Source organism: Haliotis asinina, chromosome 7, assembly GCF_037392515.1.
Source record: "Haliotis asinina isolate JCU_RB_2024 chromosome 7, JCU_Hal_asi_v2, whole genome shotgun sequence".
Taxonomy (NCBI): Eukaryota; Metazoa; Mollusca; class Gastropoda; order Lepetellida; family Haliotidae; genus Haliotis; species Haliotis asinina.
Genome location: NC_090286.1, coordinates 64,084,862 through 64,102,020, shown reverse-complemented (window position 1 = coordinate 64,102,020; position 17,159 = coordinate 64,084,862). Strand labels below are relative to the sequence as shown.

The following is a 17,159-nucleotide window of genomic DNA, read 5'->3' as shown; positions in this document are numbered from 1 at the left end:
AGGTTGCAAACAGAGATATGTGTGCTATCTTAGGCCAATACGCACAGTACTATCATGTAAAGGGAGTAATGACATGGTATGTATGCTGGATATTCCACACGACTGTAACGTGAGATATGTGTGGTAGATATTCCACGATGCATTAAACTGATATATGTATGTAACATATGCCAGGGACACTTGAGTTTCTTGACGTTTTGTGATGCATTGTGAGTGGGTGAGTGAGAGAATATATTTTAAGCCGCTTTCAGCAATTTAATATTCCCGCAATATCATGGCAAATGACGCCAGAAAAGGGCTTCATACAATGTACCCACATGGCAAATTGAACCCGGATGTTCAACGTGACAACAAATAACAAAACACAATATCGGATAAAAAAGGTTGTATTTCTATTTCTATTATAATACAATAGCATAGAGAGTTAGTTTATACCGCCTTTGACGGTATTCCATCAATATCACGGCGGGGCACATCAGAAATGGGTCTCAGACATTTTACCCATGTGGAGAATCGAACCAAGGTCTTCGACGCGACGAAGGAATGCTTTAACCACCGGGCTACCTCACCGCCTCCAATACTCTGGAGAAAGTCGTAACAGCATATTTAACACACTTCATATTTCACTGTCTTTGCGCAGTGAAATAGTGTTTTACCCGACACGAAACATAACGTGCAACACATAAATCTCACTTCCGTGAGACCTGCAGTTGACGTGAAATGGTCAATAGATAACGCATTAACAACAAAACTACACCATGTCATTGTTCCCTCTACATGACAGTACTGTGCGTATTGGTGCAGTTGTAGACATGAATCGATCATAATTTGACAATGAAACCTGGTGGAATTCCCCTTTTTTACATATAATTACATTCGAAACAACAAGTTATGGGATGAAATCGCTGCCATAGGTTTAGTTTCTAGTTTCACTATTCACAGGTCGGTATCTTCGCCCTCTGGGCCTTCCCGCATCACTACTGTGTACAGTATACTAGGTGAGATGTCACATCATGACGCGAGTAGCTTCCCGCATCACTACTGTGTACAGTACACTAGGTGAGATGTCACATCATGACGCGAGTAGCTTCCCGCATCACTACTGTGTACAGTACACTAGGTGAGATGTCACATCATGACGCGAGTAGCTTCCCGCATCACTACTGTGTACAGTGCACTAGGTGAGATGTCACATCATGACGCGAGTAGCTTCCCGCATCACTACTGTGTACAGTACACTAGGTGAGATGTCACATCATGACGCGAGTAGCTTCCCGCATCACTACTGTGTACAGTACACTAGGTGAGATGTCACATCATGACGCGAGTAGCTTCCCGCATCACTACTGTGTACAGTGCACTAGGTGAGATGTCACATCATGACGCGAGTAGCTTCCCGCATCACTACTGTGTACAGTGCACTAGGTGAGATGTCACATCATGACGCGAGTAGCAACCTCACAACCTCACAATCTCACAACCTCCTTGCTAGATATAACGGTAGCACAGGTGATTGAAGCTAAATGAGCGTGGGTGATTAGCATTTACGACACTGCGGATTAAGTCGCTGTGTACTTTAGAATGTTAACATAAATATTATACAATTCAAGAGATCTTTGTACCTTATCGTATTGGAATTCTTGAATACAATATTCATTTTGTTTGCTCTGTCTAATCATCCATGGCTAGATCAACCCAACACAATGATACACAATGTTTGAGGAGTCACAACCTTATGGCTGAGTAATCGTTAACCTTTATTTCATTTTACCAAAATTTGAACTTGTAAAGCGATGCTGAGTGATATGATTTAGACCTTTGAGACCTATGTTCTGCTACAAGAAATACAAGTCATCAGTGTTCACAAAACATATCCAATATTCTTAAGACAAAGGCCGCATATCACCAATCAGCTGTTACGACTATGCACGCACGTACACGCACGTACACGCACGCACTCACACTCACACGGGGATAATGTAATCTTAGCGTTAATACTGTTTTGTACCCTGCTGAGCCCTTCCACCAAGCTACTGGCATATATTTACATAACTGGCATTGAACTGGTACATCAAAGGAGCCATTAGTGGAATTAAGCCACGGATGCACACCTCAGATGGACACAAAGGTCAGGTTCACGCGCTAGCGGTGTCACAGTTCGTCTGACAGACGGGACGACTCTGGCCACCCTCTCTCCAAGAGGACCTGCGACTTCTTCACAACTGTGTTGATATCCCGTTTGGAGGACGGTGCCACGTTCTTGAACGGGTTGGCGGGATCTAGTAGGAACGGCTTCTCACTGGTAAAACACAAGCACATTACTGAACACTGCCTTGATGCAGAGAGTTCCATCATAGGTAATATAAGCGGTCAAGTCATTGCTGGCTACATCTGTATGGGCGTCACTGAACTGCGACAGGATCCACTGATTATTTGTCACGTGATTTGTCAGCGCCACAGCATGGCAAAGGTTTGTGAACCTACACTGCAATCTAACTGTGCCTTCCTATCACATCGGGCGGACATGAACTATCGATACTGACAAAACATTTACTGGTATGAAAATAACTCAGCCAGGAGAGAAGTAGTGGCAGTGCAGCAGTATGATGTCAGTACAATTGTGACTTCCACTGAGCTTAGAATTGATCTTCAGTAACTCATGCAATGTTGTAGGACTAATGGGATAGAGTGGTTTTGCTGAGGGCTTGGTTGACAGATGTGATCGCGATTGCGCAGATCGATGCTCATGCTGTTGATCAATGGATTGTCTGGTTCAGACTCGATTACTTACAAACCGCCGCCATATAGCTGGAATATTGCTGAATGTGACGTAAAACAAAACTCACTCACTCACACCATTGTCTGCAATCGATCAAAACTCAACAAGAGAATTGCCAGTGATTGGGGTCTTGTGTTCAGTGGATCCAAATGAGCGAAAATGTGTGAACTTGTTACATTTCTTTAGGCACGAATATCTAGTATATTGTTCAGTTACTTACATGTTGGGCACGTAGTTCTCGAAGTTGTAGTTGTCGCTGAAGGCGATAGCCATGTCTCTAAGCTGAGTCAGTTGTTTGAGGGACCGGTACAGGTAGGTCTCCATGTCGATGTCCTTGGGCTTGTCATCCTCCCTCCACTGCCGGACAACCAGCAGCTCCAGGAAGTAGGACCTCAGCGGGACGTCCTCCACCTGGCGATGTATATAGACTTTACTCGCTAAGTAGTAATCTATCAATCTGAGACAGCAATCACTGACACAATTCCTCCTTTCCTAACTAGACTGTCAACTGGACGTGCCTTACGCAGAACAGTAATGACGATCAGAGAACGTCGTCAGTGTGACCTTATCAGTGGAATGTCCTAAGCCTTAAACAAAAGCATGACCCTATCACTAGACGTTCTTTACCTTAAACAAATGAAAGACCCTATCAAGAGATGTTCTCTACCGTAGATCAAAGAAAGACCCTATCGGCAGATGCTCTTAACCTTAAACAAAAGCATGACCCTATCAGGCGATTTTCTTTACCTTAAAAAACAACAACACCCTAATAGGGAACGATCTACACCCTAAACAACAACAGGACCCAATCAGGAGATGTTGTCTACCTCAAACAGAAGAAAGACCCTATCAAGAGATGTTCTCCACCTTTAACAAAAACTAAGACCTAATCAGGAGATGTTCTCTACCTGAAACAGAAGCAACCCCCTATCAGGGGACGCTCTACACCTTAAACAGAAGCAAGACCCTATCTGGGGATGATCTACACCTTAAATGAAAGCAAGATCCTATCTGATGATGATCTACACCTTAAACAAAACCAAGACCCTATCTGGGTATAAACTACACCTTAAACAAAACCAAGACCCTATCTGGGTATAAACTACACCTTAAACAAAACCAAGACCCTATCTGTGGATGATCTACACCTTAAACAAAAGCAATGCTATTGGTCATTACGTTTCTCACAATAATTCAACAGTCAGAATCTGTTTAAACCTATTTTATAGATTTACAGATGTAGCCATGGGTACCAAAGTTGATTACAGTAAAACAAACGACTTCGGGATAACACGGTCAAGTTTACATCGTGAACTTGACAAAAACTCATTCAAAACAGCCAATAGCCTAAACAACGCCAATATATGATATGGCTATTCACATACACAAAATGGATGGGTCAGTCCACATGAAGTTATCTCCCCTTAATATGTCCATTGAACACCTCTTGGGGAATTACCTCCCTTTGACCAGGTCTGAAAAATGTTTTCATTTTGGCCTTCTTTTTGGGGAAACTAGTACATGTAATTAGGGCATGTGTGAGGGAGCATTGATGGGTGGTTGTGTGCTCACTGGCTATTGCTTTAATCCTCCCAACCACCAACCTGCCAACTAGTTTAAACTACGGGACTGAGACTGCAAACGGAATCGAAAACATTCAATATTCTTTCTTTTCATGTAAGGATGTCGATCGTGAGTAGAGATCCATACCTTCGCCCAGTATTTTAGAAGCCGCATGAAGTCCTTCACCTTCCCTGGGGTTGCCATTCTGTCTGTGTGGGTGACGAACTCGAGTTGCAGGGGGCTCAGGCAGCTGGAATAGTGGTCCCTCACCTTGGGCTTCTGGTCCTGCATCTCTTCATAAATTTCCGACAGCTTACCTGCAAACACAGTTGGGCTCCAGAGAGACGTCAGTACGAACAGTCCCCTGCAGTTCACAGATAAACATTTGCTGAAGGGAGCTACGCCAAATTCAGTATTTTTTCAATATACAGTCAAATCCCGAGTCGAATAGCTGGAGACCAAAGTACTAAATTTGACTTATCGATGTATTCGAGACATAGGTATGTCTTGTCTATAGCGGGTAGAAAAAAAATGATCGAATATTGCACAATTCCTTTATTCAACACATCATGTCAAAAGATTGCTCACCAATAGATTAGGTGCATAGATAATGAAACCAAATAGTATATAAATATGAATTTCATTCCATCCGCCGTGCTCATGCCACATTCATGGCCGACTCCTTAAGTTTGAACACACATAAATGAATCTGTCAACATGATCCATGTGCTTGTATTAACAAATATCCTTTTCAGTTTGCATTTTCCTCCAAATACCTAAAAGACGACTGGAAGAGAACAGTAACCTCTTATGTGAATGCATGAATAAATCAACTATCGTACATGACATATTACATATGTAACAAAGCCATCAATATCCCCCGCAACAACAAAATACTCTTCCTCAACATGTCTACTAAATATCATTACAGTGTGTCAATGTTTTGGTGTGCATACGACAGAGTGGAAGGAGAGTGTTGCAAGGCTTTATAGTTCTGCTCCGGAAAAGAACACTACCACCAAATTCAGTCGAGGTCAAACATGTTGCCACAGAAACGCAAAAAATATTTTATTCAGAAATCCAAACCTTCTAAATGACACATGTATAACACCAGACCTATATACGTGCCACGTTTGGTGAAGATATAGTGAACGGATTTGTTCTGCTCCGGCAAAGAGCACGACAACCAATTTCAGTCTAAGTCAAACTTAACATGGAAACCAAATAAAAAAGGAAAACAAAATGCACATCTAGGGATCATGGTGAACATGACAAACACGTGTACGAAGTTTGAAAAGCTCAACTTTAGGAGATCTGCTCCGAACAAGATGACAACACAGCCTAAGTCATGTTTCAATGGAAACCGCAAAAAATAAAAAATCTAGGCATAATGCCCAAAGGCAGATCTAGGGATCATGATTGATGTGTGTACCAAGTTTGATGACGCTAGCCTGTATGGTTTAGGAGATCTGCTCTGGACAAATAACATCCACAAAGTCACAGCCTAAGTCATGTTTCCATGGAAAACGCTAAAATAAAACTCATATCTGCCTCTAATCCCCCAAGGGATCATGTTTAACATAAGTACCAAGTTTGATGAAGCTATCACGAATAGTTTTACTAGAAGATATGCTTCGGACAGGATGGCGGACGCAAGGACGGATGGACGTACGAAAATCGATACACTATACCCATCGACGTTGTCGTTGCGTGGGATAATTAGACATATAACATTTCATATGACATAAACTGTGTGCATGCTTCACTCTACATCAACTGTACGTTTGATTCATAAAACATCAAGTATTCGTGTGCTTCATTCTACATCAACTAAACGTTTGATTCACATATCTGCTATACGTTTACTTCATGCTTCATCTACGGTGCGTATGTTTACTCATTGTATATCGTGGTATGCTCTACGAATACGTAAAGTTCTACGTACGTCCGCTCTTAGTTACGTCAAGAGCCGGTAGCAGGTCCACCTCGTGCTCGGTATCCTCATCGTCAATCTTCAAATAGAACTGGACAGAAGACGGCGTTATTTCTTTGTAGATGAAATGGTCCGGCCACTCGTCTTGAACAAAGGTCTTCAGCTGCTGCAGCAGTTTGTCCTTGTACTTTAGTAGACCCTTAACGGTGTTGTAGCCGTTGAAAAAGATGATGAGGTCGATGTCAGACTTGTCCCTTACGGATGTGCCCTTGCCCAGTGAACCACCCTGAAAACAAACATCCGAGCGTCAACTGCACACGTGACGCTACTCTGGAGCTCTTGAGGACCGAAAGCAAAGTAAGACTACTGACGCTAGCTGCGAATCGTGAGGGGTGTTTACATCATGATCATGCAAGGACATAGAATTACATGTATGTTTTAACCAAAGCTCAAAGCTATGGGCTTGAAGAACACATTCCATAATTTACATCACCCTTCATCCTACTTTTAAGCTGACCCATTCACTTACAGAAGTATAGGTTCAGGTGAAGTGTTTTGTTGTGTTGTTACTTATGTTTGTTTAAGTTGATGGCCGGTATTCAGTCACCCAAGATGCCCTTGACACGCATATATAAACATGTATAAAAGCATATTCAAAGATGTGAAAGATTCAAAGATTAATAAGCACGACAATAAAAGTCTTCTCATACTTCCATGGTGTGTTTAAACATATTATTGACGAGTGATCATCCAGGTGGTGACCGACTATTTAGTTCCTCTCACACTCTTGGTATGACATAACGTTTCATCAACAACTGTTACAGGATTTAGATACCTTGTACAGCCTTATAGTAAAGCACAATTTACTCAACAGCCTACTGTCAGTGCATATTGAGATTGTGTATTTTTAACTTCATGTCCTGAGATTCTATCAATGAAAGCAAACAGCTGTGGCAGGATTAGTTTCGTATAACAGCGTTTCATGTCTACAACATGTGAAGCTTGACTATTGTTGCCAATGTGTGAGTGAGTGTGTACCTTCACAATCCCCTTTATGTTGAAGGGACTTGACTTTGATTGTAGTGTACGGACAAGCTTGTCGATTATCTCGGAACATCGCTTGTTAAAGCTTGTGGTTGGTCGCAATGTTCTGTCTATAAATTTGGTGAGCGTCTCTCCATGGTTCATGCCTAGTAGAAGGGGATTGTCGGTGTCCAGTCTGCTGGGCGGTTCCTGCAACAAAAGATTGCTTCAAGGAGCGGTCATACTGACGGCCTGGCTGGTTCGACAGCACGGGGTCTGGACAGGCTGCCATGATTGCACAAGGCAGGTGTGAAAAATCCCATAACCCGTGATACTGGCTGGGAGGGTGGTGTCGGTCGTTAGGAGTGAGTGAGGGAGTTTGGTTTTACGCCTCACTCAGCAATATTCCAGCTACATGGCGGCGTTATGTAAATAATCGAGTATGGACAAGACAATACAGTGATCAACAGCATGAGTTTCCCCCTAACTTGAATAGGAAGACAGCTGTTAACAAAGTCAGTGACGACCCGATCCGATTGGTACTAAGATGGGAGTGATATCCCTTGAGTTGTAACGATCGGAGCGGTACCCAAATAAACTGTGAACATTGTGATCCAAATACAGAAATAATTCTCCATCAACAAGCAAACACATCAACAACAAACATCCCAGGAGGATGTTGTGACTGTGTCCGGACAGTCGAGATTTAGTCCAGGTGGTCGAGATTCTGTCCAGGTGGTCGAGATTCTGTCCAGGTGGTCGAGATTCTCTCCAAGAGATCGTGATTCCGTCAAGCTCGTCGTGATTCAGTCATGCGAGTCGTGATTCTGCACGGAGGTCGTGATTCTGTCAGGCAGTCGTGGTTCAGTCAGGGTGGTCGTGATTCCGTCAGGGTGGTTGTGATTCTGTCAGGCAATCGTGATTATTCTGCACGGAGGTCGTGGTAGCAGTCGGGGTGGACGTGATTCTGTCAGGCTGGTCGTGATTCTGGAAGGAGATCGTTTTTCAGTCACGGCGGTCGTGGTTCAGTCAACGTGGTCGTGGTTCAGTCAGGGTGGTCGTGGTTCAGTCAGGATGGTCGTGATTCAGTCAGGGTGGTAATGATTCTGCACGGAGATCGTGGTTCAGTCAGGGTGGGTGTGATTCTGCAAGGAGATCGTGGTTCAGTCAGGGTGGTCGTGGTTCAGTCAGGGTGGTCGTGATTCATTCAGTCAGGGTGGTCGTTATTCTGCAAGGAGATCGTGGTTCAGTCAGGGCAGTCGTGATTCTGTCGGGGTGGTCGTGATTCAGTCAGGGTGGTCGTGATTCTGTCAGACAGTCGTGGTTCAGTCAGGGTGGTCGTGATTCTGACAGACAGTCATGATTTTGCACGGAGGTCGTGGTTCAGTCAGGTTGGTCGTGATTCTGTCAGGGTGGTTGTGATTCTGCACGGAGGTCGTGGTTCAGTTAGGATGGTCGTGATTCTGTCAGGCAGTCGTGGTTCAGTCAGGGTGGTCGTGATTCTGCAAGGAGATCGTGGTTCAGTCAGGGTGGTTGTGATTTTGCAAGGAGATCGTGGTTCAGTCAGGGAAGTCGTGATTCAGTCAGGGTGGTCGTGATTCTGCAAGGAGATTGTGGTTCAGTCAGGGTGGTCGTGGTTCTGTCAGGCAGTCGTGATTCTGTCATGGTGGTCGTGATTCAGTCAGGATGGTCGTGATTCAAACAGGATGGTCGTGATTCTGCATGGAGGTCGTGATTCAGTCTGGGTGGTCGTGATTATTCTGCAAGGAGATCGTGGTTCAGTCAGGGTGGTCGTGATTCTGCACGGAGGTCGTGATTCAGTCAGGGTGGTCGTGATTATTCTGCAAGGAGGTCGTGGTTCAGACAGAGAGGTCGTGATTCTGCACGGAGGTCGTGATTCAGTCAGGGCAGTGGTAATTATGTAAGGGCAGTCGTGAATCAGTCAGTATGGTCGTCATTCTGTTGGAGTGTCGTCACTGATTCTAGATGGTAGTAATGAGGGCAGGACACTCAGGTGCTTCAGAGTTCCATTGCTGAACTGAACCAGTGAGTCAGCCTGCATGTACCCTGAAGACCTATGGCTGTAGGCGTCTGCACGTTTTCTAAACTTACCTGGCTCCCACTTCCGACGCTGCTGGACCGCCTTTTAGCATCTAGAAAACAATATAATGAAACAACATGGGTGAACATCCCTTTATTAATGTAGATATGACAAAGTTAGGTTAGACTGCACTTCAACAAAAATTAAATTTTCAGGTAACGTTCATTCTTACCGATGTAAAGATAACTAAAAAGACAGAAAGTCCATCGTAAAATAACACAGACATGCTGAACCTCTGACTTAAAGGTGATGACATATACCCATCTTCAGACTGAATTTACGAAATACCGACTATACTTTGTGAAGCAGTCCAAACGTAGTTACAATGAAATTGATTATTTTCATCATATAGCTTCGGTTCCTATGTACCGTCGGCTTTCCAAACGCTACTCTTCAACACGCGGCGCAGTTCTCCTGTTTAAAGATTATGTGGTCACTGCAAAAGATGGACGTACCTGCCCGTATGGAAAGAAACAACAGTAGAGCTGCGGACATGAACAGCAGGTTACAGGCGCTTATCGCCATAGTCGTTGGAGTATCGTGATGCGTTCACTTTCTGCAGTCACTCGTTCTAAACATCAATCCCAGTCAGCGGAGTGAACATGTTGCGCTGTCAATGCATATTTATCCGATCTAAAACGAAAGTAGAAGTTAACGGAACTGCCCTGACTGCCAAACAGTACATGATGTCAGCACCCTTTTCGACAAGCAGAAAATGAAATCAAAACTGAAAGTGTTTACACGTCAGCAGTTCGTTGAATATGGAAATCGATAATTGATCATTTATCTCTTCAATGAGCAAGCACACTTTCATTCATAAACGCGGCCATAACCCTATACAAAAATAATTTACGTCACCAGTTCTTGAAAATAAACACTTCAGTTCACTGTGTGCACTAACTGAAAAATGTGTGGAAAAGTTCACATTTCCAACTCAAGTTTTGAAGGACAACCACGTTCTATGGATAGTCAGCTTCTTTATTGCAATGGGTACAACGTTTCAATGTAGATACTAACACCGTCAACGGCACGACCGAAACGTCAGACTCATTGCGAAAGGCGGTGACTATGAAAACGGTTTATGTTACTTTTAAATGAAATGTTGTAGGCAGATCAGGCAGTGTTTAACACGGATGTCCAATACAATATAGTTGTAGGGAATCTGAAGACAGTGGTCTTACTCTTCGGCGTGTCGTGTATATGGAGTGATCATGCTTGTGATCCAGCTCGTGAGCAAGACACACACTGTGGCTACCGGGGTCTCAGTCGTGACCCCAACCCAATCCTTGTGACAGAATCAACCCTCTCCCTAATTGTGTACATCAGTGCCTCTATTCCTGAGCAGGCTCTTGGTGACCCCGCAAAGCGTTGATCATCCATGCTATTGCGAACGGAATTGGGTACGTTCCTCTTGGGTTACTAGTGAGTGCGTTTAGGTTTACTCACTCGACAACGACAATATTCCAGCTGTATGGCGGGGAAAGGTAAATATTCGAGTCTACACCACACAAATCCAGTGATCGAAAGCATGAACATGCGTCAACCTAGTCAGCGAGCCTGACCACCCGACACCAATTGTCCCTCTTACGACAAGCATACAAGTCAAAACATTTGACTGCAATACAGTTTCGTTTCCTGGTTACTGGGTTCCGTTCTACTGCGCAAGTTAGTGCAAAAACTAGTCCGGAATTATGGGACTAATTCAATTAATTGGATACATAAATATGAATCAGTATGATTTGATACGTCTAAGCATGTGTATATTGCAACACTATGCTCCTTCTAATCCTAGCAAACACGTCGTAAAACATGCTCTGTCATACAGCAACCTCTGAAAAATGGAAATGGAAATCTTGAAAATCTCAAAACGAGGCTCTGCCGCTAGAAAAGTTTGGCGGTCTTTTACGGAAATGATATTACTATCAATCTCACTGTGCGTTACAGAACTACACTGAATAAGCGCCAAAACAAATAAGAGGTGTAACCATTGAGTCAGATACATTGTGCATCGTTTTACGACCTCATCAAACAGGGGTAGTCTTGATTCCTTAGTGAAGGTGTGCTGACTAAACCTCGACACACAATATAGAAATATGGTGTTATTAAAGTTAACAGTTAAAATTCATTTGTAAATACCATTTTCTTATGAAACAAGGAATTCAGTGAAAATTCAGTGTAACCAGAGTTGTTTGCATCGACTATTTCCACTTTCACACGAGAAAATTCGGATCTGCTGAATCGGTCTTTGTCTGAATAGCTTAACGAGACTCATGTTTCGATATGTCGCCTTTAGTGCCACGTGTGGGTTGTTGAAGACCTTTTCTACCCTGGAGTTTCATGGGTACAAGAGTCACTTGTTGTCAGAGGCCACTAGAGTGGTCAGTCACACTTAAATCAGACCTTAATTCTTGCAACCGTTGAACCAAAATCCGAGGTCATTCCATCAATGACAGTTGGAAAACGCTTCATCCAACGAGTCAGAGCAACGGTTACAGGACTGGGAATATGTCAGTCGGAATGTGATTTCTAATCATGAAACCTCCATATGATTAACAATATGTATTCTGATGGACAGTTACGGGCTGTACCACTGATTTCCTCAATATCATCGCCGATCTCGCGCGTCATTTGCATGAACGTCCGAAACAAATGAGGCTTTCCATTGTCCATGGGAACAGCTGCTGTGCCATGTCAGCCATATATTAGCTATGATCAAATTCACATTTTCAGAGGAGAATTGACACAAAATATTTTTTTAATTACAGGCTGGAATGGGAGAGTCCAGCTTGTAATAATCGAGAAAAATGTTGTTATTTTATTGACTGGTAAAAGTTCCCGAGAGGTCCAACTGACCTTACACTAAATACCACGCCTTTAGACCATTGTTATCCCGTGACAAACAAATTATCATGACGTGTATCTGTTAAAACATCTGAGGTGTAGGCAAGAGAACTAAGGGCTTTCCCGCGCAAGCATGCGTTACGATCTATACATATGGAAATTAATTAAGCAACACCAAATTCAAAGACACATAAAAACGTAACAAAGTTTAACGAAGTAATTTTGATGATTGATTATTCAATTTTGATGTATTGACATACAGCATGAGCTTTTCATGGGTTGATATGACGCGCGTGAAGCTTGCACAGCGCACGTGCATTGCTTTAACCTCAACTTTCGAAAAATGCACTTTTTCCCTGGGGTGTTTACAAGCGCAGGTTGTCGATTGCATTCGGTTTTTCATTCATTTCAATGTCATGGCACGTAGGAAATTATCAGAGGCCACTCGTTGGCAAATAATCGGCATGAGGAATGCTGGTATGTCTCTAAGACAAATCGGGACTCAAATCGGACGACATCATTCCATAATTTCAAAACTTTTGAAAAAATACCGGGCCACTAATGAAGTTAAAGACCTGCCTAGACCAGGAAGACCCAGGAAGACCACAGTCCGGGAGGACAGAGCTTTACTGAGACTTGTACGGCGCAGGTCCTTCGACTCGAGCTCTCGGTTGAGACAGGAGTGGCTTCCAGGGAGACCCATCTCGAACAGGACTGTTCGGAATCGTCTGAAAGCTGCAGGATACCGGGCAAGGAGGCCAATCAAGCGACCCAGACTGTCTCCAGCCCATAAGGCAGCCCGACTGGCCTGGTGTAATGACCGTTTGCACTGGAACATTGCCTCTTGGAGGAAGGTCCATTTCTCAGATGAGAGCCGGTTCTTGCTGCACATGGTGGACGGTCGTACTCGGGTCTGGAGGCAGAGGAACACAGCAATGGCTCCACGGAACATCCAGGAGACTGTGGCCTTTGGGGGAGGTTCCGTTATGGTATGGGGGTGCATTTCCATGAACTGCAAGTTGGATATCATTACCATCCGTGGCAACCTTAACGGTGTTCGTTACCAACAGGAGGTTCTTGACAGGGCTGTGGTACCTCATTTTGAGAACCATCCTCTGGCAACGAGACCCATATTTATGGACGACAATGCTAGACCTCACAGGGCGCATGCTGTAAATGATTTTTTGCGGCAAAATGCAATTGACAGAATTCCATGGCCTGCCATGAGCCCTGACCTCAACCCCATTGAACATTTGTGGGACTTTATTGGCCGTCGTGTGAGGCAGAGAGACCCACCAGTCCATAATCTCAACGAATTGACGGCTGCCCTGCATGAGGAGTGGAACAGGATCCCCCAGAATCAGATCCGGAGACTCATCCAAGGAATGAGGAGGCGTCTGGAATCGGTGGTGCGTGCGCAGGGAGGACACACTAGATATTGATGAAAGTCGGTGTGCAGACTCTCAGATGACTGTTCTTTCTTTCCATGTGACATTTGTGTTAATACACCTGACAACAACGTCTGTGGATGAATAGTAAATTGTGTCCATTTTTTCATGAATTTAAGACAGTTTTAAGAATTTGGATTTCGTTGCAATAAAGCAAAGTCTTGATACTTTTTCCCTTTAAGTTGTTTGTCAGAGATCGTCTGTTGAATAAAAAAGTGTCAAACTATATCAACCCGGCATATTTTGATTGTCAGAACACTTCAAAGTTGCTCCAATAGAAAAAATTGGGGTGTTGCTTGATTAATTTCCAGGTGTATATTTTAATCCATTGTGTAAAATATGTTAGTGATTTTAAAAAAATAGAAGTGTACTGAGTCTTGAATCGAAACGAAAACTGTACACACCCACGGATGAAAGGCAAAATCTATTTTCATCCGTTTGGTGACATGTGTTATTGATTCTCAAACAATACGAAGTACTGATTCCTGGACTTGAAACGAAAACTGTTTACAGCCATGAAAAGGCAACATCTATTTTCATACGATTTGTGAGGTGTGTCATTGATTCTACACCAGTACAAATATACTGATTCCTTGAATCGAAACAAAGACCGTTCACAGTCATGGGGATGGGCAAAAAGCAAACAGAATGACAACCATATCCTGTAGACCAGCATTAAATCAAGCACCACACACTTTCTTCATACTAGCACGACAATACTACCTTGTGCATGCTCTTTAAATCCAAATTCGGTGAATTCCTAACACAGATACATTATACTGTATTATACAATAATATACATATTTAGTTTTAAGTCATTTGATAGGTTTTGTATATATTCATATCATCAGTTGCCTTCAGGGCCACAGTTGCATTATTTCTTGAGTGTACAAATGAATGATATTTTTTATGTCTCCCACCATTATTGATTTATTATATTCTTGGTTTCCGTGGAAACGTTTTTGACTTAGTCTCAAAAGTGAGAAGTGTGTTTCGTTTCCAGAGCAGGACTTACAAAATCCTTAATATCAGTTAGTAAAACTTGGTAGATATGTGTGGCAGACACCAAAGTGGTGCCTATTGCTATTTAGGCATGCACTCATTAGAATTTCGTCCCAACAGAATATACACATATGTAGGCATTCTCTACTCCAGCGTCAATCATTTCCGCAACAACAAATTTACTATTTGAACAGTACACCGGTTCGGCATCTGGCTCTCCTGTTGATTGGCTGAACGTGTATTAACAACACGACAGATATCCATCGGCATTTTTAAGCTCATTGACGTGACAGGGTAGAAGGTGTATGGATAAGGATTAAACCAAGCAGGGAGAATATATACAGTTTATCCCTGGGCCTAGCTAGGTGAGGTTATTGGCAGGGAAAAGCCCTAGAAACCTACAAGCCCCTCGTATCTCTTCACATTATCCCTCTCATACAGTTTTCTTACTCTCTCCTTCAGTGCCGTTGCGCAAATACTTTTTAGAAGCAGGCGCTATATAAATTCATTATTATGATCATTATCATTACTCCCATGTGGAGTTTGCAAAAGTGGAAGACTTTGTCCCGTTTCTCTTTGAATGGAAACAAGAATTGTGTATGTGAATACACAATGCCATTTAAAAAGTCAATGTCACACATATATTTGGGATAACACTTTCTCATTATGTACAGGCCTGAGTCCAAGGGCAAAACATAAACATTAAGGGTACATCAACTATATTCCCCGAGGAAAAGCCTATTTATAACACCTCAATGGTACATTTGAATTGTTTGAAACATGGGTATAAAACGTTTTGAAGTCATTGCTCGATTTAAAGGGGCACTGATGCGGAGCGAATAATGCTTCTCGCCAACGGTCTAATTACGAAACCAAACCGCAATTTGGTCAGCGCCCACTCCTTCGACCGTGACGGACAAAGGAACTGGGCTCCTGTCCATATTAGCAAAATTTCTTCACTTAAACAGTCAGGAGGCCGGATGCCCATCACATGCCATTTGTTTAAAAATATCCATGGTATTCCTTGTCTGATCGTAACCATATATCCCAGCAGTGTAGTTCTTTTCGGAAGCTTGGATGGTATACTTACTGATCCAATTTGATCCTATTTCTATGTTTTTAACCTCGATATTTAATCATGTTACATGAAAATATGATGTCTACAGGCACGTAGCAACCCATTTGTTTCAGTACGGAAGATTGCAAAGCTTTATATTTAGGTAGTTTTGAGTGTTGGTTGAGCTGTGATAGCAAATAGCATACGTAAATTTTGGTAGCTATGGTAGCTACAATGGTTTATTATTTATGATAATAAAACACACAGTTGATTTATTTGAATTCGTAAACAAAAAAAACGATGACCTTGGCTTTGGTAGAGAAATCTGAAAATTGTCTTACGTAAAAAAAACTTATTTCACTTATTTACCAAAGTACACAGCAAATGCCTGTGTGTATTCCTTATGTAACGAAATTCCGTTGGTATCCTCAAAACAGTTTCGGCCGATAAGTGTTTTCAGGCTGCATGCGACACAGAGATTACATCTTCCTTGCTGTAACTCGCGTTTGATGGTGTAAACCTACACGTGTTATTTGTCATCATTCTCTTGATGGTCAATTCATGAATTTATAACAGGTATAATTAGTAGCAACACCACTTCGGTTACTCAACAAAGGTTCCCATTTGGCATTTCTCCTGTCTGGAGTAAATACTCAACAGTATAAATTAAGGTCTGTAATGGCAAATGTATTGTATGTTATGTAATATGTGCATGTAAGTGATGCAAGAGGGTTTATCACCTGAGTTACAAAAACATCGATCGAAGGATTAACCGATTACACACTGATTGATTAATTACTTTTGTTCTTCTAGCGGATTTGTCAAAAGGCAGTGTGTGTAGATGACTACACCCTGTCGTAAAGTGTGAGTGCAAAAACAACATCCTCCCTTCAAAGAATTAACCACCCTTGCGTTGATTGATTGATTGCTCAATATTGGTCAACTAAATTACTTAGAATAGTGGACATCATACAATTAGTTGCCAGGTGTGCTATCTTGGGAGACCAATGAGAGGTTTATCTAGTTTTCACCAACGAAAGACGTGAAACGATGTGTTACTTTTTCGCAAATGAGACAGTTGTAAGACACGCGACACAGAGCAGGATTATTTACCAGCTGCAGATGAATGGAATACGATTTCTTTTACGTGGATATTAATGGATACATTCCTAAACAAGGTAGTAGCCTGACACTGTTGCTATAAAATTAGTCTGTTTTACGTTCATTGTTTGCATTTTGTTTTAATTTATTTGTTGTAGCATTCAGCAGAATCTGTATGACAGAAAATGTCATAATGTCGCGTATGTATGTGAAATAGGATCCACATTGGCAATCTATACAATGTATAAATGTTGCTGTTATGTTAGAAATTTACTATGAGTATAAGCAAATCGTGTGTTCTTTTATTAATT

General features: G+C 42.4%; 1 protein-coding gene across 2 annotated transcripts; it reads right to left on the bottom strand.

Annotated features, from left to right (window-relative positions):
- Nucleotides 1–370: 370 nt before the first annotated feature.
- LOC137290533 (2'-5'-oligoadenylate synthase 1-like) lies at nt 371–10,080 on the bottom strand. Of its 2 annotated transcripts, XM_067821551.1 has the most exons (8): nt 9,855–10,029; nt 9,411–9,451; nt 7,314–7,508; nt 6,288–6,561; nt 4,490–4,659; nt 3,000–3,190; nt 2,112–2,299; nt 371–582 (listed from the first exon to the last, which is right to left on the bottom strand). In XM_067821551.1, the coding sequence occupies exons 1-7, from the start codon at nt 9,922–9,924 to the stop codon at nt 2,152–2,154; spliced, it is 1,089 nt and encodes a 362-aa protein (XP_067677652.1). In that variant the 5' UTR covers nt 9,925–10,029; the 3' UTR covers nt 371–582; nt 2,112–2,151. The 2 variants fall into 2 exon arrangements, with proteins under 2 accessions (XP_067677652.1, XP_067677651.1); XM_067821550.1 differs by having other exon boundaries at nt 371–2,299; nt 9,855–10,080.
- Nucleotides 10,081–17,159: the final 7,079 nt, after the last annotated feature.

Excerpts from the sequence above, each read along its gene's own strand:
- LOC137290533 (XM_067821550.1), bottom strand. The coding sequence starts at position 9,924 with ATGGCGATAAGCGCCTGTAACCTGCTGTTCATGTCCGCAGCTCTACTG. Across the intron at positions 9,452-9,854 it reads GTTTCTTTCCATACGGGCAG|ATGCTAAAAGGCGGTCCAGC; the intron begins GTACGTCCATCT and ends ATTGTTTTCTAG. Across the intron at positions 6,562-7,313 it reads ACATAAAGGGGATTGTGAAG|GGTGGTTCACTGGGCAAGGG; the intron begins GTACACACTCAC and ends GTTTGTTTTCAG.